The sequence below is a fragment of the Bufo bufo genome, chromosome 4 (assembly GCF_905171765.1).
Source record: "Bufo bufo chromosome 4, aBufBuf1.1, whole genome shotgun sequence".
In the NCBI taxonomy this organism is placed as follows: domain Eukaryota; kingdom Metazoa; phylum Chordata; class Amphibia; order Anura; family Bufonidae; genus Bufo; species Bufo bufo.
Genome location: NC_053392.1, coordinates 552,652,915 through 552,680,748, shown reverse-complemented (window position 1 = coordinate 552,680,748; position 27,834 = coordinate 552,652,915). Strand labels below are relative to the sequence as shown.

General features: G+C 43.3%; 1 protein-coding gene across 1 annotated transcript in view; it reads left to right on the top strand.

Moving 5' to 3' along the window:
* SLC1A4 (solute carrier family 1 member 4) overlaps positions 1-27,834 on the top strand; it is a 66,027-nt gene that overhangs the window by 20,293 nt on the left and 17,900 nt on the right. Inside the window, exons 2-6 of the mRNA XM_040430111.1 lie at positions 16,482-16,524; positions 17,164-17,226; positions 23,442-23,608; positions 25,376-25,609; positions 27,423-27,617. Coding sequence (XP_040286045.1) covers positions 16,482-16,524; positions 17,164-17,226; positions 23,442-23,608; positions 25,376-25,609; positions 27,423-27,617 — 702 coding nt within the window. The remainder of the gene's footprint in view (positions 1-16,481; positions 16,525-17,163; positions 17,227-23,441; positions 23,609-25,375; positions 25,610-27,422; positions 27,618-27,834) is intronic.

Below are 27,834 nucleotides of genomic sequence, written 5' to 3'. Positions count from 1 at the left end.
CAAAAAGGAGCCGAACAAGTTTCGGTTAATACACCACTTATCATTCCCAAAAGGGGCATCAGTTAATGATGGCATAGATCCCGAAGTATGTTCGGTAATATATACGTCGTTCGATGCGGCGGTGGGCTGGGTGAGGCGTTTGGGGCAGGGCACGTTATTAGCCAAAATTGATATTGAGACGGCGTTTCGCTTGTTACCGGTTCACGTTGACAGTATGCGGTTGCTAGGTTGTTTTTAGGAGGGGGGTTATTTTGTGGACAGATGTTTGCCCATGGGATGTTCGGTTTCTTGTGCATATTTTGAAGCGTTTAGTTCTTTTTTGGAATGGGTGGTAGTTGAGATATCTGGTTGTTCGTTGGTTATCTGGATGATTTTTTATGCCTGGGGCCCGCGGGGTCCAGCGTTTGTTCGTTGTTATTACATACCTGTTTTTGCAAATTTTGGGGTCCCTTTAGCGGAAGAAAAGATGGTGGGCCCGGTGACTGAGTTATGTTTTTTGGGCATTGTAATAGATACAGTTTGAATGGAATGTCGGTTGCCCGAAGAAAAAATTGCGGTATTAAGGGAAGACGTGAATAGGATCAGGAAGCGAGAAAAAATCACGTTGCGAGACCTACAGTCCTTGCTGGGTAAGCTGAATTTTGCATGTCGTATCTTGCCAATGGGTAGGATATTTTGCAGACGTTTGGCGGCAGCTACAGCGGGGGTTACGGCCCCCCATCATTTTTTGCGGCTGGCAAAAGAGTTAAAGGGTGACCTGAGGGTGTGGGCCGAATTCTTGGGCAGTTATAACGGTAGGTCAATGGTCATGGGGGAGGCATGGGACAATGTAGATTTTGACTTGTATACTGACGCGGCGGGGGTGTGGGTTTCGGGGCTTACTGTCAAGGGCAATGGTGCGCTGGTCGGTGGCCGGAGAGTTGGGTGACTAGAGGTTGGGTCAGGAATCTGGCACTTTTAGAATTGTTCCCTATTGTCATGGCGGTGGTGTTGTGGGGTGAACGTTTCAGAAACAGGAAGGTGCGATTCCACTGCGATAATCTAGGGGTAGTTCAGGCTATTAATAGCTTATCGGCATCTTCCCCACCAGTAGGTAAACTATTGCAGTTTTTAGTCCTGCGCTATTTGTCCCTTAACACTTGGGTGGTTGCAGTACATGTGACGGGGGTGAATAATTCACTGGCGGATGCTCTTTCTCGTTCACAGTTGGAGCGGTTCCGGCTTCTGATGCCAGAAGCGGAAGAACGGGGTATGGACTGTCCAGAGTGGCTTTGGGGGATCCTGGAGGAGCGGTAATGGGCCTGTTGTGGGGGTCGTTGAGTCCTGGGACCTGGTCGGCATATGGTAAGGCGTGGGAACGATGGGAGCAGTGGAACACTCAGCTGAGCATGGGGGGTGAGGAAGGGGAGATAGGGTTATTGTTGCTGTTAGGGCACCTTTGGGAAGAAGGGTGGATGGTCCCGCAGTTGAACAGGTTCATGGCCGGGTTGGCTTTTGGTTTTCGCATGAGGGGAGCGACTGATGTTACTAAGTCTTTCTTGGTCCGACAAGTGGTGAAGGGTTGGCGTAAGGGGTACAAAGTGGAGGACAGAAGAAGGCCGGTGTCGTTCCGGTTACTCCTGGGGTTGGGAGACAAGTTGGGGGTGATTTGTAGTTCGGCATGGGAAGTTAACCTGTTCAGGGCGGCGTTCGCTTTGGCATTTTTCGGGGCGTTCAGGTTGGGGGAACTGGTGTGTGGCAGTACGACCAAGGCAGGAGGTATTAGGAACGAAGATGTAGACTGGCGAGTTGACAGGGTGTCCGTTTGGATTCGGAGGTCAAAGACGGATCATGAGGGCAGAGGCAGTCAGTTGGTTTTGTTTGCGGTTCCAGGTTGTGCCATGTGTCCGGTTCGTAGTGTGGAGTCTTATATGGGTGTGTGGGGTTGTGGTACTTCCCCTTTTTTACAGCACGAGGATGGGTCTTACCTATCACGTTTTCAGTTTCTAGCGGTGTTTAAAAATGGGGGTATGTAATGAGGGATATTCGGGTCATACCTGCTACTGAGGCTGCCAGATTGGGTCTAAGCGATGAGGTGATAATGTGTATTGGGCGGTGGGAATCGGTGCGTTCTAGGTCATATGTTAGACTGGGGTTGTTGTGATTGATGTGTCGCCTTTTTCTCGGTAGTTAATTGTATCTTTTGTCTTATTACAGGTTCTTCAGCTGCTCTTGTATGAATCGTGGGGCACTCTTATGTGTTTTGAGGGGACCAGAGGGCAGAGGTTAGGCCTAATGGGAGGCAGTTGGGTTTTCGGGAGGATGTGGCAGTGGTTCGGTGGTTAGGGGCATGTTGTGGGGGGGCGTTATGAGGGAAGTGCACCGTTTTTGTCAGGCTTGATCGGCCCCCTGATATTTTGGTGCTTCATGTCGGGGGTAACGATTTGGGTGGGCGCCCCTTTAGAGAATTGATCAGGGATGTCAAGTTTGATCTGCTGAGATTGTGGTCTTTATTCCCAGGGCTGATTACAGTGTGGTCGGACATTGTCCCGAGGCAGTCTTGGAGAGGGCCAGGTCGGTGGAACGAATTAATAAGGCCTGGATAAAGGTGAACAGGGCGATAGGGAGGTTCATGGCGAGAAATGGGGCAGTGGCGGTTCGGCATGAGGAACTAGAGAGGGGGACAGGGAATTTTTGGAGGGCTGATGGAGTCCACCTGAATGCAGTGGGGACTGACTTGTGGTCTCTAGGGATTCAGGGGGGGGGGGTGGACATTGCACTATGGATGTGGAGGGACGCGCAGGCTTAAGGAAGTCAAGCTGCGCGTTTGTGGAGGTGGGGGAGGTCCTCGAAGTTGGATAAAATATACTGATACGTGAGGATGGGAGGGCCCCGCGGGAGGGACTGGACTCTAATAGAGGATCGGGATTGGAGGAATTTAAGGCATCCATCAAGGTTGCCTCCGAGCTGGGTTTAACGGCTGGGTTTAACGGCTGGGGGTAAGATGGAGTCGCCGGATGGTTGTGGTTTGTTGGTTATGGTTATTTGGGGCTTCTAGGACCTCCCTCGCCAGGGGTTAATTATGGTTTTGTGGTTATTTATTTATGTATTTAATAAAAATAAACGGCTGCTGTGGCCGAACCGAACCGTAATTGTTGTGGTTATTTGGTTGGGATAAGGAGTAGAGAGTTCATTGGAAGGGATTCAAGAAAAAGGTAAGCTCGAGTGAAGGTATAGCTAATACCATGGTCATGACATTTGCTGAAGTGAGACAACCCCTTCCATATTTATTTGAATAGTGTTGTCTTTTTTGCAGCATTATTTTTAATAACAATATCCACTTACAATTTCTGATAATGTAACAGGGGATCACCATCTACATGATCACAGGGCCAGTGTCACGACAGGGAAGGGATAAGTGTTACCCTAAACTCCACCCCACCTCTGTCCCTGCCTACTTGCATGGCCCGTCCTAACCAACGGCGTTCAACTTGGGGGCAGTCCCTCGCTTAGATACGTGCAGGGGCCTAAGAAGGTAAGAGGAATACCATAACAGAGTCAGGCAAGCGAAAGTCAAAGCCAGGAGGTCAAGCAGGTACACAGGGAGCAATACAATAACGAGGTCAAAACACAATCCGGAGTCAGAAGCCAAGAGGTCACGTCAAATCCAAGGAGGTCACAAGGTCGAGGTCAAACACAGTGTCAAGGTCAAAACAAACAGAGTACACAATATACACAATGCTGGTGAGGGTAGCAAGACAAATCACAGGCAACCTGTGGCCAGCAGGCTGCCTGTTTAAATAACCCCTGCAGGTGAGTCACATGATGTGGCCAGCATCACGTGACTCTGATTGCTCATAATACAGCTGAGCGCTGATTCATTAATATCGGCGCTCAGAACCTCTGCTGCTCGTTGTCTAGGGGATGGAGGACGCCGCCACACTGAGGAGACATGCGCGGCCGGGTCATCCCCGCCCCCTGGTCCCCATGGAGACGAGTACGCCGACCGTGTCCTGGCTCCGCTGTATGTGCGGGAAGCCGGCGGCGCTGCGAATGAAGAGCGTGCCGCCAGCTCCCCATGACAGCCAGTTAATAGAAAATGGTGCCCTGGCCAACAAACAAAGTATAGCTCTCTGGTGGGCCCAGGTTCTGACACTATATTGAGCCCAGAGGTCCTCCAGAAGAGAACCCTAAATTTGTCACAATAGTCTATTTCTTATGGGATGATTTACAAATAATCTACTGGAACGTATTGCTTATATGACCTGTGTATGCAAAGTTTACAGAAAAGATTACATTAAAGTGTAACATTGCATAAATCAACAGTACAAGCAAATATAAGAAACTCTGTAAATACCACTAAAACCAAATCCCAACTCCCACCTCCTGAATTAGTCCGCAACTCAGAATTCACAAGTAAAATCAGTTTCTAGAGTAGAAATGGCTTTTTTAGAACAGTGATAGATCAGGTTATAGTTATTCATAGAAGTCTATGGAGAGGCAAGGTGATGCTGGAGACTAGCTGCCGTGATGTCTCCTATACACAGCACACAGCGAAGAGGAGATCCTGATCTGATATTCCTCTATATCACACCATTAAGAGCAGCAGCAGTGACATTAGGACATTATACAGCAGTAATGAGCAGTGAAACTGTGATTCCAGCTCTGGTTGAGATACAAAAATTACTAGAACCTTTAGAAGTATCTCTGTGTATCTCTTGGACTCTCATTCTACAACAGCTTCCTTTCCCCTTGCAGCGACCCAGGAGGAGAGGAGTGAAAGTAGCAAGAATGATGGTGATAGTACTCACTCGTTCTGTCTCTTCTCTGGGCCGTGCAGTGATGGGAAGGGCGCGCCTGTTCTTCCCTTATAGGTACACCCTGGTTCTTGGGGTTCTCCTGCCAGATGGTGGTTTGAGGTGCCCTTGATTTTGGTGGAATTGAGGTGCAAAGCAGGGTTCCTTGGTGCAGCTGTAGATGTCGGTGCAGTGTAGAGGTGCAGGAAGTAATGAGGCCAAGTAAAAAGCGCAACGGTTCTTTACAGAAGGATTCAGTTGAAACATATCAGTTACAGTTCTCAGTATGCAATGGACTGGCAGTTCTTTCGCAAAATGCAATTTCACAGATCTCACAGATGACTAACAGGTAGCTAATAGGCCAAAGTGTCTGTTTAAAGCAGTCTTCCTTTTGCTGCACTTCTCTAGCTGACTTAAGCATTTAGTAATGAGGGTGAGCATTTTCACTGATACGAAGCAACCACAGGGTGGACCCTAAGCGTCAGTATGTGTTCTGCATCTTTTTTGAACAAGTGGCCATACTCACAGTTTAAGTTTTCCACAGTGTCCTCAGTGGGATATGAAACAGTGGGCATATCTGGATTTCTGTCTTTGATACTTGACCAGGACTGGAAGCCTCTACACAACTGGACAATATGGTTGCAGAGTCTATAAGCTTCTTGTAGTGCAATTCACCTCTACAGAACTTTTACTCTGCACCTGTCTCTCTTTCTTCTGGCCTGATTTTTGTAGGTTTTCTCTTATTCTTTCTTGCCCTGGCTGATACGTAAGTCCAGGTTTGGCTGGTCTGTCAGCTTTACATTTCACATTTGTTCTCTCTGGTGTCTCAGACTAGACTGACTTATGGACTGATCAGACTAATTGGTTAGACTGACTAGAATGTTCTCACTCCTCCTCTCTATATAGAGACGGTGACACCAGCTCCATCTAGTGGTGGCTGTGAATACAGCCTATTAATGCTATGTGCACAGAAATACATGAAACGCATAGTACGATTCAAAAACATATTTGTGAACCCCTATGCAGTGTTCCACTGCTCTGTAGTGGGACACTGAACACTTTCCACAGAATTATATGGGTATTTGTTTCCTTTCTCCAGATTGAATTCTGAGTAAGTGAACAGCATTACAGAATGTTTATAATGAGAGGTATACTTTAAAAATGGTCATGTTTCAGGTGAAGGATGAATCCTTTCCACTGATGAGCCCATAGGAACTTTGTCTCCAGCACTGTCCCACCATTCCGCCACCTATTTTCCCCCGCCCCGCCCCCCTTTAGTTACTGGGCCCAGCTGGCCCGCTGCTTAGCAGTGGCGTCGCTAGGGGGGGGGGAACTAGAGGGGGCCACGGCCCCCCTACATCACGCTGTGCCCCCCCAACTAAAATGCCCCCCCAAGTGAGCCGCCGCTGGGCACAGGGAGATGAGCGCTTCCATTGCGCTCATCTCCATAGTAATCTGCCTGTGCTGCGGCAGTGCAGGGGAGGGAGAGGCGTGTCCCTTCCCCTTCCTCTGATAGGCTGCAGGCACTAGGCCGGCAGCCTATCAAAGGCCGGCGTAGGCGGCGCGATGACATCATCACGCCGCCTGAGCCATACAGCGCGGGACACAGGCCGGAAGAGGCCTGATTCGCATCGCTGACACTGAGGTAAGTATAAGTTTTTTCGTTTTTTTTTACAATAGTGTTACTGGCACATTGGGGGGCTTATTACACTACTGGCACATGATGGGGGGTGGGGGGGGCTTAATGGCACATGATGGGGGGGCTTAATGGCACATGATGGGGGGGGGGCGGGGGGGGCTTAATGGCACATGATGGGGGGGGGCGGGGGGGCTTAATGGCACATGATGGGGGGCTTAATACTGGCACATGATGGGGGGCTTAATACTGGCACATGATGGGGGGCTTATTACTGGCACATGATGGGGGGGCTTATTACTGGCACGTAATGGGGGGGCTTATTACTGGCATCGGCACATAATGGGGGCTTATTACTGGCATGTAATGGGGGTTATTACTGGCGCGTAATGGTGGGAGCTTATTACTGGCACGTGATGGGGGCTTATTACTGGCACATGATGGGGGCTTATTACTGGCACGTGATGGGGGGCTCTTGTTACTGGCACGTGATGGGGGCACTTATTACTGGCACATTATTGGTGGGCACTATAGGGGCATCTACTGAGGTCACAAAGAAGGGGTATTTTATATGGGGGGCTCTGTACAGTAATATTTTATACTGGGACACATGGTGGGTACTATGGGGAAGGGGGGAGAGGAGTACTATGGAGTCATCTACAGGGGGCACTAAGAAGGAGTATTTTATACTTGCAAATTATGGGGGACACTGAGGGCATCTACTGGGGCACGATATATGGGGCATTTTATACTGGTACATTATGGGGGGCACTAGGAGGAAGGGGGAGAGGAGCACTATGGGGGCATTTACTGGGGGCACTATATAGGGGTATTTTATACTGGCACATTATCAACTGGGGGCATAAGGGGGTATTTTTTGCATTGTCACATTATAAGGAGAATTATTTCTACTGGGGGGCATTATGGTGGGCTTTATTACTCCCCCATGGTATGAGACCCCTAGTAGCAGCACCAGCCTCTCCCTGCTCTGCTATCCCTCTGCCCCTTCTCCAAATCCTTATTATGAAATCTCTCCCATTAGGATAAAACACAACATCAGCTCGACCGAGCCCCCGGAGAAGTGTTGAAGTGGTGTCTGAGATCCCCAAGGGCCAAGCCAAGTAACAGTAAGTTTTCATGTGAAATATGTTTATGTTATAGACATATAGCATCCACTGTGCCACACAATATACAGTATACCGCTACACTGTGCCACACAATATGCAGCATACCTCTACACTGTGCCACACAATATACAGTATTGTGTGGCACAGTGTATCCCTGTTCTCTAAAGAGGCGGTTTTAGGGGGCGGTCCTAGGGGTGGGTAGGGGCGTGGCCAGGGGAGGGGGGGGTGAGTTCCACCACCTTTTCTCTGAGAAAAAAAGCCCTGACTGTTTCCTGTGATGATACAGCACTATAAGGCTAAATGCACACAATCAGGATTGCGTGCAGATTTTCCGCACGGATTTGCGTGCGGAAAACCTGCACCATAGGTCATGTACATTGTATTCTATGAGAATTTGAAATTCTCAATGCACACGATGCAGATTTTTTTCTGCGCGGATTTTGATCTGTGGTGTGGATTTTAAAATCCGCAGAATGTTAATTTATTTTATTTGATGCGGATTGACGACACGGATTTGCCTGCGAACACCTGCGGATTTCAGTGCGGATTCTCAACACGTGAATCCTGAACCTGTACCCTAAAATGTCAGATCTGTGTCGATACGTACACTTACAGAAATCTTTCAGTGCTGGCAGTGTTTCATTCTGTTTGGTTTTTCAAGGTTACAAGTCAATGATAAACCAAATGACTCAAAAGCAAACTTACATGACAGATTGGATGAAATGTCCTGCATCTGGTTTCGTTCACATATTTCATATCTCCTTTATATTCATAAATATTAACTATATTTTCTGGAACATTGGGGGATTTAAATTTGAACAATATGATGTTCAAGCAGGACATACTCCTAAAGTTGTATGACAGCATAGTTTTAGTTCTGCATTGTGAAAAACCTCCATTGCTACAGAGGATTATTACAATTGGGAATACTGTGTGGGCAATTATTATTTATTACTAAGTTTTATAATGTACTGTATATTAAGTTTTTAAAATTATAAACTTGGGGGACATTCATTAAGTGATTTATGCCACAGTAGTGGCATATTAAATTTACAGACTTTGTTGCACACCATTTTTACTGCTAACTGCGATTTAAAAAGTGGTGAGAAAAGCGGTGCGGTGCGAGGGGGTGTTGCATCAGGTGTACCACCTTTATCTTTATTCATTCCAGTTTTCTGGCATGAATAAAGACAGAAATCTATGACAGCTAGGAGGCCTCCCGGAAGATGCAGCAAATCTTTTAGAGATCCTCTGTCTGTGCAGTGGGAATCAAGACCAGTATGAAAAGAGACAGTCTTGATAAATGTCCCCCTTAGACTTTAAAATGAATGCCCAACCAAACACCATGTTCCTTCTTTCTAATAGTCAGTATTTTAGTATTTTAATATAGCTTTATCATCATTTTATGAAGATAAAATTCTACCTGCTTGCAGTCACCACTAGAGGGAGCTTAAGAGATTCCTGTATGTGTTTATAAAATAACAGCATGTAGTAAGATCCCAATAGTGGTGGCAGCAAGTAGACATAATCTTATTGTTTAATGCTATATTTGTATTGAACGCTACATAAAAAACAGTGCTCTAACCACTATAAAGGTATATTATGAAATAAAGCACCTTAAAATTGTGGACCTAAAAATTCATGGTGTTGGCTGCACAATCACATACATATCACAGTTTGTAATACATGCAATTATGATACAGCTCCGCCTTCTTTATTGGTTAATAACACTAGTAAATATCTAATAGTCAACTTAGTAAATTGCATCTTATCATTTAGGTCATACTGACCTGCTCCCCTACTATGTCAAATAACTAAATAGCTCACTGACAAGAGGTTTTTAATTTTAAAATTATAAACTTGCAGGGACATTTATTAAGTGATTTATGGCACAATAGTGGCATTGTAAAGTCGCAGGACAGGCGCAGTGAGAAAGTCGGCTGCCAGCTTTCCCACTATGCCAGCGCCGAATACTGAATGGGACGACGCAGGCGCGAGATTCACACGTAAGTATATCAGGTGGAACAGGCACTCTATCACCTGAAGCCGCGGAAAGGTATTTCTATGGGTGAGTATCGTGTTTGGATATAGTGTACACTGAGACAGTATATCGTATGGAAAATATTAATTTATTTAATTTAGGACATCCAATTCATATAGTAAAAAAATGGTAGAAAGAAAAGGTGGGTGAGATGATCGGGTAAAATATGGTGATCAGAAATGGTGATCGGAAATATAACAGGGTCCTGAAAAGGTGCAATAAGATCCTAGGAGTAGTTCATGCAGGGTTGTAATAAAATCTTTAAAAATAATTCATGTAAAAAAAGTTCATGCGAAAATAGTATTTTTTATGCGAAGGTAATATAGTTCATGCAGAAATAATAGTTAATGTGGAAAAATTCGAAAATGATGTATATAATCGAAAAAATTGTCGAGAGATGTGAATACGAAAAAAATATTCGATAAAATATTCGATAAAATATTCGAAAAAATAATAGAAAAAATAATAATAATCGAAAATATATATTAGAAAGAATATATGGGTATACCAACTGGTGCCAGTTCGTGGGGAGAGGGGTGTCGTTCTAATGGTGTAGGTATGGTTCACCTTGTTGGTTTGATGACTCCTCAGTGTCTCTCCCTGGCGTGTTCGAATGGTGTGTCTCCCGGCATGTGGTTGCTGGTATGCGCTACTTCCGGGTAAATCAGGTGACTGCCGTCCCAAGTTTTTCTTTAGAGCGCTGTTTGATCGATACCGCTGTTCTTCCAGTCTCTGCGGTATGACCCGATATGGTGCGAGATTCACACGGCAGACGGGGCCAGCAGGAGAACCAACGCTGGCCTGGCCCTGTCAATCAAGACAGAAGGGTGTGGAAATGAGGTGGGCGAACGGAGCCTCTAGGAGCAGGTGCAACGCCCCCCCTGCTCCTACAGTCTAGTTTGCATATAATAAAAAAAAAAAATTACACGAAAACGGGAGCATACTTAAATAAAAGAAATGCAGAGTTAAATTCAGGTGACATTTTCACATCTATAATGTCAGCCTGTTTAATAGCGAAACTCGGGGTGACAGAAACCCTTTAAAATGAATATCCAACCAAACACCATGTTCCTTCTTCCTAATAGGTCATATATTCTGTTTTGATGATTATAATTGGTAGTAGTAGTAGTAGTAGTAGTAGTAGTAGTAGTAGCATTTTAATATAGCTTTATCATCATTTTATAAAGATAAAATTCTACCTGCTTGCAGTCACCACTAGAGGGAGCTTAAGAGATTCCTGTATGTGTTTATAAATTAAACTCAATAAATAACAGCATGTAGTAAGATCCCCCTAGTGGTGGCTTCAAGTAGACATAATATTATCTTTTAACATTTTGAGGGGACCTAGTGTAGCTTTTCTTTTATTAGTAAACACTTTTATTACTATTAAGATCACAAATACAGTGTGAATCAAAGTCAGGAACCACCCAAACCTAAACATAAGCAACAGAAAGTAGAACTCCAGTGGAGAAAACCAGTATCAATTGTAATTAGAGATGAGAGAAGTAATAATTGTTATTTTGTGAGTAACAGGTGCAATGATGAAGAACGGCGATTATGCCGTCCTCCGTCATTGAACCTCTCAGATGCCGCGTTTATAGCTGATCTCGGCATCTGAGATGAATATTCATGCCTTTTTTTAATTATACTTACCTTATCCACTTGAGTGCAAAGAGCCCTCTGCGGCCGTCTTGCGTGGAGATTTTGCACGGGATCTTCAATCAAGATGGCGCAGAGGACTCTTCTCGCGCAAATGGATGAGGTGAGTATGAATTTTTTTTTGGTTTTACAGCCATTTTAGGGAAAATTGATTCGTTACCATGAAGCACAAGGAAATTCGGCTTTGCGGCAAATCTAATTTTCCCTGAAATTCGGATCTAAGTCCACTTCGTGAACTTCAATTCACTCAATACTAATGGTAATAGGTGCTGGATTTAGGAGTTGCAATGCAAAGGGTGAAATCCGCAGCTGCAGCAAAATCTGCAGCTAAATGTGTATGGATAGAAACATAGAAACATAGAATGTGTCGGCAGATAAGAACCATTTGGCCCATCTAGTCTGCCCAATATATCTGAATCCTATGAATAGTCCCTGGCCCTATCTTATATGAAGGATAGCCTTATGCCTATCCCATGCATGCTTAAACCCCTTCACTGTATTTGCAGCTACCACTTCTGCAGGAAGGCTATTCCATGCATCCACTACTCTCTCAGTAAAGTAATACTTCCTTATATTACTTTTAAACCTTTGCCCCTCTAATTTAAAACTGTGTCCTCTTGTGGTAGTTTTTCTTCTTTTAAATATGCTCTCCTCCTTTACCGAGTTGATTCCCTTTATGTATTTAAAAGTTTCTATCATATTCCCTCTGTCTCTTCTTTCTTCCAAGCTATACATGTTAAGGTCCTTTAACCTTTCCTGGTAAGTTTTATCCTGCAATCCATGTACTAGTTTAGTAGCTCTTCTCTGAACTCTCTCTAGATTATCTATATCCTTCTGGAGATATGGCCTCCAGTACTGCGCACAATACTCCAAGTGAGGTCTCACCAGTGTTCTGTACAGCGGCATAAGCACTTCACTCTTTCTACTGCTTATACCTCTCCCTATACATCCAAGCATTCTGCTGGCATTTCGTGCTGCTCTATTACATTGTCTTCCCACCTTTAAGTCTTCTGAAATAATTACTCCTAAATCCCTTTCCTCAGATACTGAGGTCAGGACTGTGTCAAATATTCTATATTCTGAACCTTGGGTTTTTACGCCCCAGGTGCATTATCTTGCACTTATCCACATTAAATTTCAGTTGCCAGAGTTCTGACCATTCTTCTAGTTTTCCTAAATTCTTTTCCATTTGGCGTTTCCCTCCAGGAACATCAACCCTGTTACATATCTTTGTGTCATCAGCAAAAAGACAAACCTTACCATCGAGGCCTTTTGCAATATCACTTATGAAGATATTAAACAAAATTGGTCCCAGTACAGATCCCTGTGGAACCCCACTGGTAACATGACCTTGTTTTGAATGTTCTCCATTGACTACAACCCTCTGCTGTCTGTCACTCAGCCACTGCCTAATCCACTCAACAATATGGGAGTCCATGCTCAATGACTGCAGTTTATTGATAAGTCTTCTATGTGGGACAGTGTCAAAAGCCTTACTAAAATCTAGATATGCGATGTCTACTGCACCTCCACCGTCTATTATTTTAGTCACCCAGTCAAAAAAATCTATAAGATTTGTTTGACATGATCTCCCTGAAGTAAACCCATGTTGTTTTTCATCTTGCAATCCATGGGATTTTAGATGTTCCACAATCCTATCCTTTAATAGGGTTTCCATTAATTTGCCTACTATTGATGTCAGACTCACTGGTCTATAGTTACTCGATTCCTCCCTACTACCTTTCTTGTGAATGGGCACGACATTTGCCAATTTCCAATCTTCCGGGACGACTCCTGTTACTAATGATTGGTTAAATAAATCTGTTAGCGGTTTTGCCAGCTCACCACTAAGCTCTTTTAATAATTTTGGGTGTATCTCATCAGGCCCCTGTGACTTATTTGTCTTCACCTTAGACAGCAAACTTAGAACATCTTCCTCTGTAAAGATACATGCATCAAATGATTTATTAGTCATCCTTTCTAGTGGAGGTCCTTCTCCTTTTTCTTTTTTAAAAACTGAACAGAAGTATTCATTAAGGCAGTCGGCTAGCCCTTTATTCTCTTCTACATACCTTCCGTCCTTTGTTTTTAATTTAGTTATTCTTTGTTTTAATTTCCTTTTTTCATTTATATATCTGAAGAATGTCTTATCCCCTTTTTTCATAGACTGAGCTAGTTTTTCTTCTGCCTGCGCTTTAGAAGTTCTTATAACTTGCTTGGCCTCTCTCTGCCTAATCTTGTAGATTTCCTTATCTTCATTGCTCTGGGTTTTTTTTATAATTACAAAATGCTAGCTTTTTATTTTTAATGATTTGGGCCACTTCTGCTGAGTACCACAGTGGTCTCTTCCTTTTTTTGCTTTTACTGACAAGTCTAATGCAATTTTCTGTTGCCTTCAATAATGCACCTTTTAAGTAGTCCCATTTCTCCTGGACTCCATGTAATCTGTTCCAGTCTGATAAGGACTCATTTATGACTAATTTCATTTTTGAAAAGTCTGTTTTTCTAAAATCTAAAACTTTTGTTTTTGTGTGGTGGGACTCTTTCACAGTTCTTATATTAAACCACACTGACTGGTGATCACTAGATCCCAAGGTTTCGCCTACAATGACATCATATACCGAATCCCCATTTGTGAATACCAAATCCAAAATGGCCTCCCTCCGGGTTGGCTCCTCAACCACTTGTTGTAGAGATAACCCCAGTAGGGAATTTAGAATATCTGTACTCTTGGTAGAACTTGCTATTTTGGTTTTCCAGTTTATATCTGGAAGATTGAAATCTCCCATAATGATAACTTCTCCTTTCATTGTCATTTTAGCTATTTCTTCAACTAGTAGATCATCTAGTTCTTTAACTTGACCAGGTGGTCTATATATCACACCTACACGAGTTACTGCATGGTTAGCAAACTGCAACGTAACCCAAACTGACTCTATGTTGGCCTCACCAACTTGTATTAGGTTAGATTTAATGCTATCTTTCACATACAGGGCCACTCCTCCTCCTTTCTTGCCTTCTCTGTCTCTTCTGTATAAAGAGTACCCTGGTATGGTTATGTCCCAGTCATTTCTTTCATTAAACCATGTCTCCGTAACAGCCACTAAATCTACATTCTCAGATGCCATTATTGACCCAAGTTCATTGATTTTTTTACCTAAACTGCGAGCATTTGTAGACAGGACTCTGAGCTTATCATTTCTTAACCTCTGTGCTTCTGACCTGTTCTGGCATTGTTTCGGGGGGCAATTGGACTCTTTTATTTTCACTCTTTTGCCCCCCCTTCCTAGTTTAAATACTCTTTCGCAAATTCTTGGAGTTGTTCACTAAGTACATTTGTTCCTTTGAGAGAAAGATGCAAACCATCTTTTTTGTACAGTTCCTTTCTATTCCAAGTAGAGCTATCATGAGAAACAAAGCCAAATCCTTGCTCTTGACACCATTTACCAAGCCATATGTTGAACTCCTTTATACTCCTTTATGGATCTGTCTTTACCAGTAGCATATGCTAGATCTGTGTGTTCAGAAATCAAACGGTTCTTTTGTCCCCTACAAACTTCCCTGTGTGTGCATTCCACCCTATCTACAGCTTGCGTGAGCCTCCCTACTTGGATTGTTGCACAACCTCCTCCTCCTCACTGGTGCTAAAAGGAAAAGAGCAAGTCAGAAACAGAAGCAGAGCTCTTACAGATTCAGGTCAGATTTTTGCAGCACCAGCAGCTAGATGAAGGAATTACATGCGTGCTGCAGAAGCAAAATGATAGGAAATTTTTAATGAACACTATTTAGAAGGTTGCTTAATTTTGCATTTAGGAAGCAGGTGAGCAATAAACAAATTGTTGCAAAGGTGTCCATAGTCTTTATTACAATGTATACAATGTATATAGTGACGTCCCCTATACAGTGTATGTTTTATTAGAGCATAGCTTTTAACTTATCATTTAAAATACAGTATATCTATTAAAGGCACCCAAAAGTGCAAAGTAGTGCGTATAAAAGGACAATGCTTGCTTGAGTTCTGATATGAACCCATATTTCATGGACTGAGATCACTAGTAGTAGAACTATAACCATCTGCACCTTATATATTGTATGTCCTAGAGCACCTGGCTTGCCAAGAGCAACGCAGGAACCTTATAGATCTTCCATGTTATACCCACTGCATTTCCCTATGCATTTTGTCTGCACTTCTTGGCAAACTCCTTAGGTCCTCCTACACGGTACATTCATAATATTGCTATGTAACTGTTATTTGTTGTATTTCATGTAATGTGCCTGATTGTCCCGCAATGGCAATGTATTTGGCAGAGTGAGAGAGAGATCTTTAGATAAAATGAAACTTACCATTCCATTTTCCCCATTTTGGGCAGATTTGGGCTAGTCCTGTTTCCTACCAATGGGAAAGTTGCAGGAAGTTCTACTTAGTTCTAGTTTATTCCAGCTGAGATTCGATAGTGGAGCTGAGAAGACATGAAAGATGGAGCGGTGAGGGGAAGGCCCCCCTCATGCTGCAGGAGTTTCTCCAGGGAAGCAGCTCATAGAGCACCATGACTCCTCACAGATACAGACAGAGTATCAGAAGGGAGTCAACAGCCAAAGGCACCCCACTCAAAAAGTACCAGAACTATAATAGAGTCCAGCTACCATACTGAAACCAGAGATTAGCACAGCAGAGGGAGGAAGCAAAGAATTCAAGTTTGCCTGCCAGTTTACCCCAAAACCTGCTGGAGCCAAAAGAAAGACTAAATATTGTGTAGATGCATGTTTATTCAAGTAAAGCGGTTGAACTTTATAAAGTCTGGACTTCGCTTATTCTCCACCTCCTACAACTCTTCCCTTTATTGCTCCGGAGCCTAACCCTGAAGATCGATGATGTCCAGGTAGGAGCACAGTGACACACAGAAAACTACAGAAAACTATTAAGGCCGCACCACACCAGTCAGCAATTCCTATAAACCTGGGACACGATCGACCCTGCAGACACACAAGGCAATTAGATTCTGGATCCCAGTAATATGGATCTAATTATCTTACTAGAGATAGCCATCTATGAATTGCGAATAATGGATACATTTTATGACTGAACTATAAAATTTATAAAAAGCTATAAAAATAAAATAGACATTATAAAACCTTTAAATACGGTACGAGAGTACAAATAAATAATTGAATACTCCCATTATTTGCACATGATGATTTACACAGGGCCTATAGTAATAAGGTGTTCTCTCTTTCATTTTCAGAAACCTGATGCCTGCAAATCTTGTGGCCGCAGCATTCAGATCGGTAAGACAAATACTGAATTGTAGCTGTAAAATAAGATACGGCTACAACTGTATCCTTCACCCAATACAGGGATAGGCTATATCTGTGAATCTGCATGTATTAGGCCCTTTAAATATAATGAGAGCTTCGATGTTGTGTGATTGCTAAGACGATCTTATCATTTCAGCAATGTGTAGACACTTCAGGAAGTTTCTTCATTAGTTAAAGGATTATAAAACTAGTAGTAAAATAGGAAATAGCAAACAAACAATGCATTGCGTCCCATTAACAGTCTTGTATGCCTGATAACAGGGAACAGTAGATTGCATACACAGCCGAAAGCCGCCAAACACATAAGATAACTGTTGCTAGAAGCTCGCTTGGCTGACAGCTCCCTCTGCTGATCCCCAATACACATGCATACTCGGCTGAGCATGTGTTTTGAATTGGAAAGGCAAGAAAACTGCTACCAGCAAACGTCTGGCAGCTTAACTTCCAAAGAACAAAAGGATCAGAGATGCATGAAATCCATCAGTCAACGGAGAACTGGGAGGGCAGCCGAAAACATCTGGTTTGGCCAACACCCTGCCAATGTCAGACAACATAAAACCCAAAAACAACTCTTCTGTGTTTTTCTGATTTTTATATATTTTTTTCCAGTATGCAACAGAATATGTGACGTATACCAGGAACACAACCGAAGGAAATATCACCATTGAACGGGTGAGCTTCTACAGCATCTTTAGTGAAGTTCGGGGGTCTTAGTGCGTTCTACAGTATAAGAAAGCTGCAAAGCAGATGGGAGGTTCATGCTGGAATAAATATATCACCTTTCACATTTGGGATAACATATATGTCATCTTGAAATGGCTCTGAAGAAAATATTGGGGGATTACCTAAAGAAGTTGTCCCAGCAGGATCCCTTGCATATACCCTATTAGGTTATATAGATAGCATAGACTGAGTGTACCATGCTCCAGGCCACCATTATGAACCAGAATGAATGGCCACTAACAGAATCACTCTAGTAGACTCGGACCCTCCATGTATTAAAGGGCCACATTTGAAGTCATCCCCATCCATAAGATAGGGATACCAGACTGATTGTTGGGGGTCTGACCACAAGTACAGCTATTTCTGGTAGTCCCATAGAGAATTAAAAGAGAGGCAGGGAGCATGCCCAACCTGCCGATATACCAGATCAGGGGAACAGGACCCACGCTCTTGGGATCGTTAAAGGTTCGACCATTAGTATGCCCACTGTTTAGTTAATTATCCCCTGTCCTGTGGATAGGGAATACCTTCAAAACTTGGCACAGCCCCTTTAAGTGAACACCCACTAAAGGTGTATTTCTGGTTAATAAATGACCCCCTCAAGGTCTAGTATTGGATGGATACAAATCCCTGCATTACTTGTGACATTACGGTTCATAGATTTAAAGAACAGAACACAGAGAGAAGTCATCCTTCAATAAAAATATATTAAAACTCATGTGCCCCTTAATTCACCCCGTGATCCCAGTGGTTCCCTTGTATCTGCACACTAATGACTACTTTGCAGACCAACATCACAAATGTCTCATTAGGATCCCTTTACAGGAAGCCGGGAATTATCATGTATTTGCCACAGTTTCGTGATGTTCTTGTTTTCCCATCATTAGACATTAGCCAGTCATTTTTATATTTGTGAAATTGTGATAACTGAAGAGGTCAAGGAAGCTGCAGGACTGATCACCACACAGGATAATGTGTTCTTCTAGCCTTTGTCTACACTTTGCAATTACTTGCAGCTTCTTAAAAATTCAAATTCCAGACAAATTAGTCTAGCATGCTTTTTGGTGAATTACCTATCATAAAGCCCCCCCAAAAAAACGATTTATGTACCTATGATGTCTCAAGGAGGTTCAAAGGAGCTTATATGAATATCTATTAAAGGGCATCTGTCAGCAGTTTTGTACCTATGACATGTGCACTTGGCAGCTGAAGGCATCTGTGTTGGTCGCATATTCATATGTGCAGGCAGTGAAAACGTGATCACACCTGGCCCTTTCAATCCAAGTGCAGAGAGTGCGGCAGTAGCAGAGAGGGCAGAACCTCTAGGTGTAATGGTAACGCCCCCGTTGCTCCTAGAGGATCATTTGCATATATAAAAACATCATTTTTCTCAGCAATGCAGGAACAAATGAACATGGGACCAACACAGATGTCTTCAGCTGCCAAGTGCACATGTAACAGGTCAGTCAGTGTCATAGGTACAAAACTGCTGACAGATGCCCTTTAAGATATAATAATTACTAATATTGAAGATTTGACTGAAATGAGTTAGACCTAATAAATAGATACTATGGTGCTCCCGAGGTTAATCCATGTCTGAAAATCCAAAATCCCCCTCACGTTTTTACAGGCCCCTGCTTCTTTCACCTATCAGTCCTATTAAACAAGACCACATGTGTATACATCCTGTTCTAAAGCTTTGTACCAGTCTGAATTAGGCTACTTTCACACTGCCGTTTGGTGCTGATCCGTCATGGATCTGCACAGACGGATCCGCACCGATAATACAACCGCATGCATCCGTTCAGAACGGAACCGTTTGTATTATCTGTAACGTAGCCAAAACTGATCCGTCTTTAACACCATTGAAAGTCAATGGGGGACAGATCAGTGTTATATTGTGCCAGATTTTGTCAGTGAAAACGGATCCGTCCCCATTAACTTACATTGTGTGTCAGAACGGGTCAGACGGACACCAAAGCAGAATGGAGGCGGAACGGAGCCAAACTGATGTATTCTGAGCGGATCCTTATCCATTCAGAATGCATTAGGGCAAAACTGATCCGTTTTGGACCGCTTGTGAGAGCCCTGAACAAATCTAACAAACGGAAACCAAAACGGCAGTGTGAAAGTAGCCTTAGACATAATGTATGATGGGAATTAGAGATGGCCTTGCGGTTCGCCCGGCAATCGTTTCGCGGCGAACTTTGCTCGTCCACGGTTCGCTGAATGGGCGAACATATGGCGATGCCCGCCGGCACCATATTCTTTTACATTGTGAAGAACTTTGACCCATGACACATCCATCAGGTGGTACAGGACAGCCAATTGAGACATTTCAGCACATGGACATACCCCCTATCTTATAAATAAACCTGATCTGGCCGCTATTTTACATTCAGTCTTTTCCCAGTGTAGGGAGAGGTTGCTGTGTGGAGCAGGGACAGACTGTTAGGGACACCAAACGCTAGCTAATAGGGCAACAAAAGTCCTTTTAAGGACTGGTATAGGTGTGCTATCGATAGGTGTGACTTACTGAGGGGTGTGATATACTTATAATATACTTTCTAACATAGAAAGTATATTATAGTGCATTTGTATTGTGCAGCAGTTGTGTGCGGTTCTGCTGCGATACCGCAGCTATATAGAGGGACAAACGCTATTGGAACAAATAATTTCTAATGGTGTGATATACCAGTTGCCCCCCAAAAAAAGTGATTTAAGCAGGGTAGTTATATACCAATAATATACTTTCTATATACTGCATTTGGGTAGTGCAGCATTTGTTTGCGGTTTTGCTGCTGCAAAATTGATATCCATGACCGTGTAATCTACCTCCAGCCACATATTTACTTGTTCTTTTCTGTACGGTGAATGCCTAATAGTTGGGCCCTTGAAGGAATTCAACACCAGTGATGACCACGTGTTATCGAATTTCAACTATTATCATTAGGGTTTTTTTCAAGAGGGGGGATTTCGTTAGCCATGTTTTTAATCCAATTTAATATTTTTAGTTCTTTTAAATATATGTATTTGACCTGTATTTGTACTGGCCTGCAGTAAAATTGATATCCATTGACCGTGTAATATACCACATAATAACTTGATCTTTTCTGTCCGGTGAATGCCTAATGTTTGGGGCCTGTAGTCCAGTGGCCTACAGCAGGGGCATTGCTAGGGTCTCAAAAGATCCGGGGCACAAGCACCAATGCATATGGCCAATTCTCTAAGTTGAACAACCGCATCCCCCTCCCCCTGCAAACACTAGCACTGAAGACATTTTACTGTACTTGCTATACCTCTCACATCCAGTGCCTCCCAGATGACATCTCCTCTGATGTAGATCTTCTCTGTCATCATCTTCTCCATTCGGTCCGGACACTTCTCTCAGCCGCCTGGTCTCTGCAGAGTGTGATGCACAGACATCTTAGCTTCCTTACTTTTCTGTACCCCCAAATACTATCCTAAAGAAAAATGAGTGCCCCCCCATAGTAACATTACTCCTCATAGTCCCACCAATAGTAATTCCCGTCTAGAATGCTCTCATTAGTAATACTGCCCCCTACTGGACTCAACAGTGATAATTCTCCACAAGAGTGCCTCCTTTAATAGAAGAGCCCTCCAGTATCAATAATGCCCTTACAGAGCCCCAGTAGAAATAAGTCCCCCTATTATTATCCCAGTGGTAATAAAGCTCTCTACAGACCCCTCAGTAGTAATAAGGTCCCCATAGTGCTCTTAGTAGAAATAATGTGGATCCCTCCTATAAAGCCCCCAGTAGTAATAAGAACGCCAAATGTCCCCTGCATTTAAAATGCCTCCACAGTGCCCCCATATTTATATCGCCCCCTACTGTTATAATGCTCGCCCTGAAGCACCCCCAATATTTATAATGCTGCCTGTAATGCCCCATGTAATTATATTCCTCCATTTAGTGTCCTCAGAAATTATAATTCCTCAGCACCTCCGCCATACAGTCCCATGTAAATAACACTATTATATAAATACCATTACACCATCTCTCAGCCCCCTCCAATATACAGTCCTATGTAAATAACATCCTTCTCTACCTACAGCCCCCTCCAAAATACATTCCCATGTAAATAACACCACACCATCTTTCCTGCCCCTTCCAATATACAGTCCCATGTAAATAACATCACAACCTCCCCAGACACCTTCAACATACAGTCCCATGTAAATAAAATCACCCCCTCCCCAGCCACCTCCAACATGCAGTCCCATGTAAATAACATTACCCCTTAACATTCAATCCCATGTAACTATTATCACTCCCTCCCATAGCTGCCTTCAACATGCAGTCCCATATAAATAACATTATCCCTCAACATACAGTCCCATGTAAATAACATCACCCTACCCCAGCCACTTCCAAATTTCATTCACATGTAATTAACATCACTCCACCTCACTGTACCATGTAAATAACTTCCCTCCCTTAAGCCCTAACATACAGTCCCAGTTAAATAACTACAACTCCCAACATTGCTCTGCCTCTCACACTGAGTAATCTTCACTTACCTCTCCTCATGTGGCAGAGCCGTCCTTTCCTGCACTGGTCACATGATGATGACATCATATACAGTACAGACCAAAAGTTTGGACACACCTTCTCATTCAAAGAGTTTTCTTTATTTTCATGACTATGAAAATTGTAGATTCACACTGAAGGCATCAAAACTATGAATTAACACATGTGGAATTATATACATAACAAACAAGTGTGAAACAACTGAAAATATGTCATATTCTAGGTTCTTCAATGTAGCAACCTTTTGCTTTGATTACTGCTTTGCACACTCTTGGCATTCTCTTGATGAGCTTCAAGAGGTAGTCCCCTGAAATGGTTTTCACTTCACAGGTGTGCCCTGTCAGGTTTAATAAGTGGGATTTCTTGTCTTATAAATGGGGTTGGGACCATCAGTGGCGTTGAGGAGAAGTCAGGTGGATACACAGCTGATAGTCCTACTGAATAGATTGTTAGAATTTGTATTATGGCAAGAAAAAAGCAGCTAAGTAAAGAAAAACGAGTGGCCATCATTACTTTAAGAAATGAAGGTCAGTCAGTCAGCCGAAAAATTGGGAAAACTTTGAAAGTAAGGGCTATTTGACCATGAAGGAGAGTGATGGGGTGCTGCGCCAGATGACCTGGCCTCCACAGTCACCGGACCTGAACCCAATCGAGATGGTTTGGGGTGAGCTGGACCGCAGAGTGAAGGCAAAAGGGCCAACAAGTGCTAAGCATCTCTGGGAACTCCTTCAAGATTGTTGGAAGACCATTTCAGGGGACTACCTCTTGAAGCTCATCAAGAGAATGCCAAGAGTGTGCAAAGCAGTAATCAAAGCAAAAGGTGGCTACTTTGAAGAACCTAGAATATTACATATTTTCAGTTGTTTCACACTTTGTTGTTATGTATATAATTCCACATGTGTTAATTCATAGTTTTGATGCCTTCATAGTCATGAAAATAAAGAAAACTCTTTGAATGAGAAGGTGTGTCCAAACTTTTGGTCTGTACTGTAGGTCCTTTTCAGCTACTGCATTTAGAACTGATCACATGACCTGTGAGGTCATCAAAGGTCCTTCAGCTCTTGTAGTGAATTAGATTCAATTGTATTGCTGTCCTGAGGACGGCAATACAGTTATATCTAACAGGCAGGCAGGACATTTGGGGCCTGGGACAAAACATCAGGGGCCCAGGCCCCGAATGTTTTCACCTAGCAATGCCCCTGGCCTACAGTAACATTTTTATCCATTGACCAAATAATGTACCTCGAGCCACATAATCACAATTTCTTTTATGTCAGGTAAATGCCTAATGTTTAAGGCCCGTACTCCGGTGGCCTAAAATAAAAATGTTCTAGGCTCACACAGGGCACATTTCAGAGAATTTCTCTTTAAGACGGGCTAGGCCCTGGTGCACTGAAGCCCTCATTAAAAAATAATTAAATAAAAGTATTTTTTCTCGTGAAGCCTGCAACCAATTTTTACAAGACAGACATAATTTTAATTAGCAGGATTAACCCTACCAAGCAGTATACCTGGTTTAACAGGGTTGATCTTACTGACAGGTGCTTTTTAATTCCGGAAAACCCCTTTAATGCTGTCGATAGACATATAACAGTATTTTATTGATCTTCAGGTGCCTGTGGGGATGGACATTGAAGGAATGAACATTCTGGGACTTGTCCTCTTCGCACTTATCTTGGGAGTGGCCTTGAAAAAGCTGGGGGCAGAAGGAGAAGAGCTGATCAGATTTTTCAGTGCATTTAACGAGGCGACAATGGTTATTGTTTCTTGGATAATGTGGTAAGTAGGTCCAGGAAGTCAACTCATACAACTAGAGACCCAAGGTGGCCACAGGGCTTACAAGATCTTTCCTAAAGCTCTAATTATGCCCTTGTGGCCCAGCAGGAATCCCATGATTCTCAGCCAAGGCCTCATTCACATTTCCGTGAAAACATCAGTCTGTGTTTCATCCGTGAAGATGTCCATGAAGCACCCATGTTTGGTCCATGAGTCCCTTTTTTGCTCTCTGTGTGTCATCCATATTTCAAAAGCATCTCCATATCAGTGGTCAGTGAAAAACGGACAAAACATGGACCAAACACAGATGCCATACATGTTGTAGCCGAGATTTTCACGGACTTAAAGACTTAAATTGGCGTGTTTGGTATAATACTATAAATCATAGACCAAAGTAGTGCATGTCTCCCATGGTCAGTACAAAACTACTGATGTGTGAACAAACATATTAAAATCAATGGATAAGTGTCAGTGAAAAACAGAAATGTGAATAAGGCCTTATGCCTCATTCACACATCAGTGTTTTGGTCAGTGATTTCCATCAGTGATTGTGAACCTAAGCCAAGACTGGACATAAGGTATAAGGGAAAGATCTGCACCTGTTCTGTGTTTAGAGCCGCACCTGGTTTTGGGTCAAAATCACTGATGGAAATCGCTGCCCGAACACTGATGTGTGAATGAGGCATTACTCACATGACCGTGTTGTCGACCACAATGGGTCTACGATCTGCAAGATGCAGTGAAAGATAGGACATGTACTGTATTTTGAGGCGTGGAGGTACAGACCTGGAAGCCCACAGCAAAAAGTGTGGGCTTCCAGGTCCGTGCCTCAGAGACACAAAGGATAGAACATGTCCTATCTTTCGCCGCATCTTGCGGATCGCAGACCCATTGACGTCAATGAGTCCGCACCATGATATAGGGCGCTCATGGCCAGTGTCCTTGTTTTGTGTACCCGTGCTTTGCAGTCTGCAAAACGAGCACGGCGGCCCCACGATCATGTGAATGGGCTTAAGTCTGTTAAATCTTCTAGATGAAATGTATTCCACAGTGACCAATAACGTAACTAGAACTGACTGGGCCCCACAGCAAATATTTGAACAGACCTGCCCAAGCAACCCCGACTCCTGTGGATAGTCCAGATAACTTTCTCAGACGAGGCCCGGCAGCCACTCCGTCCGTTTCCTACAGTCTCACTGTATAGACTATCATTGTATTATACTTTTGAGGGGGCCCTGACAATAAAATCTTTTAGTCCTCCTCCTGGGTGGGCCCCTTCTGAGTTTGAGCCCCAAAGCAGCAGCTTCCCTTATAGCTACACTCCTGACAGTGACATAGATGAAAAGAACCAAATGCAATTTTAAGTTTTTAAAGGGATTTCCAACTTGAAAATTCGTATTTGGCAGATAGGTCCCCCAAAAATAGGATGATCACAGAATGTATGGCTCCCAGCGATCAGATGTAATTTGTGAGGAGACCTGGCAGCAAGTGCTCATTTTCCCTGCAGTGCCATCAGAGGAGGAATGATGTATTACATGGTGTCCATTGAAATCAGGTTGTCTGTGTAAAGCAGGTCATGTCGGGTCCTCCAAAAAGAGAAATGTTCTTTGTAGCTCCTCACCACACTGTTCATATTTAGTAAAATATCATTAATCAATTCATCTAAGTAAGAAACAAAATGAGCTAAAGCCTCGGATGTTATCTTATGAAATGCAATTGTCAGTTTGTGCCATATTGACAGTGGTTACATATCGTATTCTTGTGATCCAGGTACGTCCCTATTGGAATTATGTTTCTTGTTGGAAGCAAGATTGCTGAAATGGGAAACATTGCGCTCTTGGTGACCAGTCTTGGGAAGTACATCATGGCCTCTATATTGGGTCATATTATCCACGGAGGAATCGTTCTTCCACTTATTTATTTCGCCTTTACACGAAAGAACCCCTTTACATTCTTGTTAGGATTAATAACTCCGTTTGCAACAGCATTTGCAACATGTTCAAGGTAAGCGAGTATTAAACCTGTTAAATCTTTATTCAGGTTGTCCAAAATGTTTTAGTTTTTTCTTTTAAATTCCACCCGCACCAGACCTGTGAAGTATATTCACCTGCTCCCTGCCGCTCGATGCCGGCTCTGTGGGTCCTGGGCTGTCATCACTGCATTTCTGGTCCCTGTATGTAAACTTCCTGGACTCAGAGGTGACGTGTACTCAAGCAGCACGTCATTGCTGGGTCACATCACCGTTGGCTGTAGTGGCACATGTGACCCCTTCTGTACTGGAAGTTTACATATGGGGATCGGAAGTGCACTGAAGACTCTAGCTCTGTGGGTCCTGGGCTGGGACCCACAGAGCTAGAGACAAGCAGCGGGGAGCTGATAAGTGTACTGTCTTTCACAGGCCCAGTGGGGTGTGATAGAATATAAAAAGAAATACAAAATCATGGACAACCCCTTTAAGTACTTTGCTGCTAGTCTAAGTGAATAAAGCTCAGTTCCATTTGGAATATGTGCCTGGTATTGAAGTTTAGTCCCATTACGTGCCTGTCTAAATAGTGACGTATACATGGTGCAGCAATTGTTGATCATTGGGCTATTGTAAAGCTGGACCATCAGTACTTAAAAGGGAATTCCGGTTTCGTGAAATTGATGATCTATCCTCAGTACAGGTCATCAGTTTCAGATTGGTGGAGGTGCAACTCTCGGCACCTCCGGCGATCAGCTGTTTGAAGGGGCTGCGGCGCTAGTGTGAGAGCTGTGTTTTTTTTAGTGTTAACCTGCATGCCGTCGACATTGTAGTCATGGTTCAGGGTAATTACAGATGTTCTTCACATTCAAGTAAACAGGAATGGAAGCTGTAATTACCCTGCATCACAATGTACAATGTAGACGGGGTGCAAGTATTCATGGAAAATGACACAGCTCTCACACTAGCACCAGAGCCGCTTTAAACAGCTGATCGGGGGGGGGGGGGGGGGGTGCCAAGAGTCAGCACCAACCTGATATTGATGACCTTCGTCAGTATCACGAAACCGGGATACCTCTTTAAGCCCAGAAACCCCTTTAAAGGTCTCTCTTATTGCTGTCACTATATTCTGTTCTACATAGTTTATACTTTAAATTGACACTGTATTTTCATTAAACATTTGATATGTTATTATAGGGACAAATCAAAAGTTTAGATTGGTGGGGTTCTGAGCTCTGAGACCCCACTGATCTTCAGAATGAAGGAAGAGAAGCACGCGCCTAGAGGACCTTCTCTCCTCGCTGCATGACACGGGACCAAGACGGACTTTCTAATGAGTCCATCTCGCTTCCTGTCCTGCAGTGAGGAGAGAGAGAGAGAACTGTGTGCGTACTTTTATCCCCTCGTTTGAGAGATCGTGGGGGTCTCAGCGCTCAGACCTCCACTGATCTAAACTTTTGATATGTCCCTATAACATATCAAAGGTTTAATAAAAAATGCAGTGCCACTTTAACAAAAATATGGCCTGTTACTAGAACGTAGACCTCACCAGTCAGGTAACATTGCCCGGTCCCTAACAAAAAGGGTCGAAGTCCCCCATTCAGAGCATCAAAGGATCCTATGGAGGACCCAGGCTCTGACACAATGATGGGCTTCAAAAGCTCATCAGAAGACAACCCCATTTGGAAGTGGGTGACTTTGGAGACAGTCATTTGCCACTAACGTCTATTTCCTACAAATGACTCACAAATAGCTCATGAGGCCTTATGGTTGATATGTGCAGACGTTCTGTCCGTGACTGTTTTGTGCCATCTTCGGAAGTTTTTTAACTAATTATATTTCTCTGTTTCATAGCTCTGCAACTCTTCCAACCATGATTAAATGCATAGAAGAAAACAATGGGATTGACAAAAGGATCAGCAGGTTCATCCTTCCCATCGGGGCCACAGTCAATATGGATGGTGCCGCAATATTCCAGTGCATGGCAGCAGTATTCATTGCCCAGATGAATAACTATGAGCTAAATGCTGGACAGATCTTCACAATTCTGTAAGTCATTCCATGTCAATTTGTTGTGACTTGTGTGTAGCCATACCAAAAAAAAAAAAAAAGTTACCATCAAACCATACATACATTTTATAAACTGATATGTTCTAAAAATCTGTCTAACAAGACCGAATAATGAAGCACTGTGTATTTCAGGAATGGTCACATGATCTCAGTCAGCATCAGACTAAAGGCTCATGGGCCCTGGTGCAAGACTTCA